This window comes from Prionailurus bengalensis, chromosome A1, assembly GCF_016509475.1.
Source record: "Prionailurus bengalensis isolate Pbe53 chromosome A1, Fcat_Pben_1.1_paternal_pri, whole genome shotgun sequence".
Lineage (NCBI taxonomy): Eukaryota > Metazoa > Chordata > Mammalia > Carnivora > Felidae > Prionailurus > Prionailurus bengalensis.
This window is the reverse complement of record NC_057343.1, coordinates 109495632-109501987: the sequence shown is the minus strand read 5'-3', so window position 1 is coordinate 109501987 and position 6356 is coordinate 109495632. Positions and strand designations below refer to the sequence as shown.

At 49.8% G+C, this 6356-nt stretch overlaps 1 protein-coding gene across 3 annotated transcripts in view; it reads left to right on the top strand.

Annotated features, from left to right (window-relative positions):
* Positions 1 to 5218: 5218 nt before the first annotated feature.
* The window catches only part of ACSL6 (acyl-CoA synthetase long chain family member 6), a 60328-nt gene continuing 59190 nt past the window's right edge, over positions 5219 to 6356 (top strand). For 2 of the 3 annotated variants that reach the window (XM_043587113.1, XM_043587105.1), the window contains exon 1: positions 5219 to 5371. In XM_043587113.1, coding sequence (XP_043443048.1) covers positions 5323 to 5371 — 49 coding nt within the window. In that variant the 5' untranslated portion in view covers positions 5219 to 5322. The remainder of the gene's footprint in view (positions 5372 to 6356) is intronic. The other variant, XM_043587122.1, reaches the window with a different exon arrangement.

Below are 6356 nucleotides of genomic sequence, written 5' to 3'. Positions count from 1 at the left end.
GGAGCCCTCTAGTTATTTAATTGGCCTTTTTAAAATTAAAGAATCTGGGGATGGGGCGCCTGGGTTGGTCACTCATTGAAGGATCTGATTTTTGGTTTTGGCTCAGGTCGTGATCTCACAGTTCCTAAGCACTAACAGCATGGAGCCTGCTTGGTATTCTCTCTCCCTCTCCCCCCACCTGCTCACTCTGTCTCTTTCTCACTTTCTCAAAATAAATAAATAAACTTAAAAAAAAACAGTAAATAATGTGGTTGCTTATGTCTGTCCAGTTGGCTCATCAGAAAGCTTTCAATCAAAAGAAACCTTCCCAAATAAGTAGATTAATGCATTTCTGACACCTAGGCAATGGCCTTTCCATAGAGCGGATGCACACCATGTAGGCAGGGACTTCTTGTTTGTTCACTGCTACATCTCCAGTACCTACATAATGCCTTGCACATAGTGGGGACTCAACATAGGCTTCTTAACTGAATTATGCATGAATGATTATCATGTACCCATTTTTTAAATTTAAAGAGGTGATAACATGGAGAAAATACTCATGTGGTCAGGTTTAAAAAAGTAACATAGGGTACTGAATAAACCGTATCCATCATTCGTTTAACAAATAGTTATTGAACTCTACTATGCATGGGGAAAAGACAGGATGAATATAAGGATTAAATGACTTAACATATTGTATTAGTCTTCTGGAGATTCCATAACAAAATACCACAAACTGAGTGGCTTAAACAACAGACATTTATTTTCTCACAGCTCTGGAGGCCAGAAGTCCAAGATCATGATGTCAGCAGGGTTGGTATCTGGTAAGACCTCTCTACTTGGCTTGCGGATGGCTGTCTTCTTGCTGTGTCCTCACAGTCTTTTCTCTGTGTGTGTGCCCTCCTGGTGGCTTTCCCTTTTCTTATAAGGACACTAGGCCTATTGGATCCGGACTCCCTTATGGCCTCACGTAACCTTAATTATCTCCTTAAAGACCCTGTCTCCACATATAGTCACATTGGAGGCTGGGGATTCAACATATGAGTTGGGGGAGGGGTGGGGAGGATACAATTCTTTTTGTAACATATATGTAAAATACTTATAAATAATGCCTGGTTGGAGGCACCTGTCTGGCTCCTTTGGTAGTACATGAGACTCTTGATCTCGGGGTTGTGAGTTGAGTGTAGAGATTACTTAAAAATAAAATCTTTTAAAAAGAAAAAAAAGAAAGAACATCTGGCACATACTAAGCACGATGTGAATGTTTGATATTATTATTCCTATTATTATTGTTAGAAAATATACAAAATCACATTGTTCATTATCCTTGGGGGAATGAGATTACAAATGACTTTAGCTTATACTTTCCTGTATTTTCTAACATTTCTACATTGAACAATTTTATTAATATGGAGGGGAGTGGGATTTCTACTGTTCAATAAAAGACATGGGTTGAATGTTGTTTGCAGCCCTCCAGCAATTTCATCATATATTCCAAGCTTCTGCTCTGGATAGGGTTTCAAGTTCTTGCCTCAGCTCTTTGGATTTGTGGTTGTCAGAGTGCAGAGAAACAAAAATCAGGCTCAGCTCACCCAGGCCCACCACCTAGAGCTTCTATTTCCTCATGTATGCAGCGATGAGAGTGGGGGTGCATCATATAGTAAGGGCTGGAAAGACCTTTAGCAGTGGGGTAGTGAGTAAATCAGTTTGAGTTCTTGACTGCAAGCAACAAAATCCATACTGACTATTTTAAGCAGAAAAGGAGCATTTTAAAGAATGTTAGGTGGCCCACAGAATTTGGGGGAAGGTTCAAGAAAAAGAGTCAGATCTCAGCTTCTAGGAACAACTCCTCAAACCATCCTCTATCCATTGCTTCTGCTACCAGCCTGTGCCAGTAAGATGGAGACCACACATAGGACTTTCTCTTGATTACTGTTGGCTTTTGAATCAAAGGTTTACAAGGGTATATCTCATCGGCCTGGTCTAAGTCACTTATCCACCCCCTCCTGCAAAGGAGGCTGAAAAAGAGAGTTTTCTGCATTCTACCTTAAGAGGAAGGTTCTTACAAAGTGGGAAACTATGAAAATAAAGGAGAGTGTTAAAAAAAATGTTGGAGAGTCAAAAAAATCAGAAGGTCCACCACTGTCAGAGAAGCATGGCTCAGATGTCCTAACTTCAGGAAAACATGAGACCAGAGTGGCTGAGCTCATTGTTTGATAGTACTTAGAGCTATTATCAGGCTAGAGACAGAATGACACTGGACCTCACAGACCAGAGGGGACTTTTTGTGATGATGAAGCGGCAGCAGAGGTGTGGCTAGTCAGTCAGTTAAGTCCTGATGCCAGAAACCTCTCGATTAGCCTCTCTTTGTACCAATGGACACAGAGAGGGACAAGAAGCTTGCCCAGGACTGCACAGCATGGCAGAACTACAGCAAGGACTGGAAGTGGTGTCTTTTGCTCCACTTTGATGTCTGGCAAGATTTAAGGCCCCTCTGGAATATTTCCTCCTTCAGGATATCTCCCCTGGGTTAGGCTAGGATTAAATGTGTGTCTTCACATTCACCACTTGGACTGCTCATCACCTGTGCTTCCTTTTTGACTTTTTTTCTCTCTTTGGTTCCAAGTAGGGGACCAAATATATACTAGTGAACATTAGCTGAATGAATGAATGAATGAATGAATGAATGAATGGATGGGTGGATGAATGAGAGTCTGGAGACCAGAATTGCTCTGTGACCTGAGGCAAATTTCTGCTCGCTGGACTTCAGTCTTCTGTTGAAGAATATACTGTTCTCTGTATTCTCTGGATCAGACCCTGTGCCAGGATTTGAAAACATGATCAGGATCCCACCTGCCTGCTCTGTCAGAGGTGCTGATCTGGGAAGAGATAGATGTGAACCGAGCTGACCACTACTGTGGCTGATCTTACTAACAGAGAAGTCCAAGTGTCCTCCAGGCTGTCCTTGGTATCTCTGGGCCCTGGGTCCCCTCCTGCTGAGTTCCATGGCTGCTACCCATGCAATCTGGATGCCTCAGTGTCACAACTGCTGAAGTTCACAGAAGGTCCATAGATATCCACCCACAGAGGGGGAAAGAGATCTCTGGAACCAAAGACAGAAAAGAACAAGTGTCTGTAGCCAGTGGCAGGAATAAGCCTAAAGAGGAAAGATACCTGGCCATGATCCCACAGCCAGGCCCATGGTCTTCGAATCCCCACCCCTCAAGGAGTAGGTGGAGATAGGCCATCCTTGAAAAATACTCAGTTAAGCTGTAATCTGTCACAGCTCAAGCACATCTTTTTGAATTAAAATATTCACAAGTAGCAGAGACATCTGTAGAAGAGTAACTGGATGCGACATCCTGCAGGAGGCCAGACTAAATGTGTCCCATGACATCACTCTGGAGAAGAGGCTGTCAGGAGCCATGCAAGGGACTGGAGCACTTCTGCAGCTGAGTGTTGTAGAGGAAGGCTGAGCCTGGGGCTAGCGGCATGTCTTCTGGGCCTCCTGCTCTACAGAGAAGTTCTTTGTTGGCCCCCTGCCCTATGGAGAAATTGTCTGACGATCTCTCTAGACTAATCTGATCTGGAGAGATACTTTCTTGTTGCCCAGCCTTCTGGTTCCCCTTAGGTTTCCTTATGAGCACCAGCAGGGCTTCAGTTAGTCTGCTGCCAGTGGGATTTTGGAGGGGCGGGGGGTGCGGGATTCTGATAGCCATGTGACATCCTCTTGGAGGAGCCTTCCAAACCTGGAGCATGAGAGATTCCATCAAAGTCCCTGCCAGGTTGTGCCTGAGTTCCAGCAGGAGCATCTCTACCAGGAGTCCAGATCCTGCTATGGGGATGGTGGAAGATCCTACTGTAAATCTGGGAATTGTCTCAGAGGCACACATATGTACACTTTCACCTACAGGTGTCTATGGACAGGCCTGGGCAGACATATGCCATATACTGGTACTGCAGGTACAGGCCCCTGTACAAATTCACACCCTAATGGCTAAGTTGTTGAGCACATGCGCACATAGGGCAGGTGGTCTCTGGTGGGTCTGAAGAGACCTCTGGCTCTTCCATTCTCTGCCACCTGATCTCTGTTCTCTGGTTTTCTACCCTTTTCTCCCTGGGTCAGCTAGTGCCTGGCCTGGGAGGGTTGCATATATTCTGGACTGGGCTGCTTGAGCGCTGTCCTCGGTGCTGGAGGCCTGGTGGGACATGCACATTTAAGAACAGCAAGAGTGTTGGGAGGAGGTGACCCTGAAATCCAGGTGTAGGTGTAGGACCCACCAGGATATCTAAATTTATTCTAGTTATTCTTTCAAAAGAAGGTACAACTGGGCTTCCTCTTTCCATCCCAGACACTGAAACAGAAGGTGTCCAACCCCTCAGCCAGTAAAGTGGCCATATGTGGCTGTGGGTGGCTGTGTAGCCATTCCCTGTAGCTATGGGGGGCTTCTTGAGACCTCATGTGCCATAAATAGGTATGTATGAAGACCATGACTGCCTGTGTATTCAAGAAACACCTGTGATTCCATGTGGTTTCCTGTGACTTCCTGTGACCCACGTGGCAGGTTGTGACTACATGGAGCCTCCTGTGACCTTGGGTGGCCTCAGATTCAACCTTCCCAGAAGGGAAGATCTGAAGTCTGGGGTTCCCAAGATCTGATTTGGGCCCTAATCAGGCCTAGAAATTCGTTTGCCAGAGCCTACACGGACCACCTCTCTCTTCTCTGGCTTGCGAACTTGGCACCCATGGGCTCCTGGTGTCTATAAACTTGGGTCCTGGGAGGCGTCCGCGTCAGCGGGAACCGGCCCACAGGCAGCGTGCCCCCTAGAACAGGTGACTGCAACCCCTCTGCCACCCAAGCCTCCCCAGCAATCAAAGGCAGGGGCACGCGGAGAAAGGGTCGCGCAGCTGTGGGGTGAGCGCGGTTCACGCTCCGCCCCTCGTCTCCCGTGCGCCCCTCTTCTGCCCGTTTCCCCAGAACGCCTAGTCCTGACGTTGGGGGCGGGGGTGCAGAGGGCTGGTCGGCGCTGCGGCCGGCCCCTCCCCCTCCCGGGCCTCGGCGGTTCCGAAGAGGCTCTGAGCGCTGGGGGCGCCTGGGACTCGGCAGGTTGCAAGGCGGCCTGGGGGGCTCCGGTGCCGAGCGCGCGCCGCGCCCTCCCCCTCCCGCCAAGACTCCGCAGCGGCGCGGAGAGGGGGGGCGCTGCGGAGCCGGGGGGCGGGGGCTAAAAATACCCGGCGGCGGCGGCGGCGGCGGCAGCGAGGCGACTGCTGGGGCTGCGGGGCTGCGGGGCTGCGGCCGAGGAGGCCGTGCAGGGCCAGGCCGGGCCCCGCTGATCGACATGCTGACCTTCTTCCTCGTCTCCGGGGGCTCCCTCTGGCTATTCGCGGGTAAGTCCCCATTCTGTCCTCGTCCCAGACCCCCATCCCCCGCGCGCTGTAGGGTCTTGGCTCCGGGTGGAGGTGAGCTCCCAGTCTCGGCCTCTGAGCAGTCCCTTCAAGTCTCTCTCGCCACCCTGGCCTCCCAGGTCGTCTCCCCACCCCCAAATTCTGGCGGGCTCTGGGTCGGGGTTTGGGAAGCAGCTGGATGTTCGGAAATGAGGGACCTGGCTCTCAGGACATCACAACAGCCTCCCTCGGGTTCTCGCACCCTCTCCCCTTAAGGGAGCACCACCGGTGATCAAGACTAGGCCGAGCCCACTCGTACCGCAAGGGACACGTAGGGCATCCTTGCCCATCCCTAGTGTCCAGAAACAGAGGTTGTTGGTGCCTGACGTTTTGCCGCAAGTCAGCGACATAACCAGCACTGTCCTGGGGCTTCTGATCGTGGTCAGGGGTCTCCTCAAGACCCCTCACTGCCCACCCTTGAGCCAGAAATCTTAACTAGATTTCTGTAACGGAGGTGTTTACCTGATTCCTCAGCTCTACCCACTGCTTGTGTCCCCACTGCTCCTGGGCCTTTCCCCTCCCCCTCACAGGAGTGAGCTCCTCGCCCCTACATTCTCTTAGGAAGCAGTAAGGACCCCCTGTGAATCCCTGCCCAGCACTCCCCTCACCCCCCTACACACACCTGGGGTCTCACCACAGGCCCGTTCATCCACCAGTTCTGCTGCCTGCACCAGCCAGTCCCCTCTGAGAGCGTTGGGTTCCTCCAGGGTATAATACCACTAAAGGGTCTCCACATCGGACTGCCCATGTGCAGATTTAAGCCTGATAAGGTATGTGAAGTGTTTGAAACTTAAACTTGCCTTAAAAGGGACCTAGTCTAAAGTGAATACTCTGTGAATGTTAATTAACATTCAAACTGCAGCTTCAGAGGTCATAAGGTTCTTTTTGAGCCAAAGAAGGGGAATCCAACCATTTTGAAATCCTTACC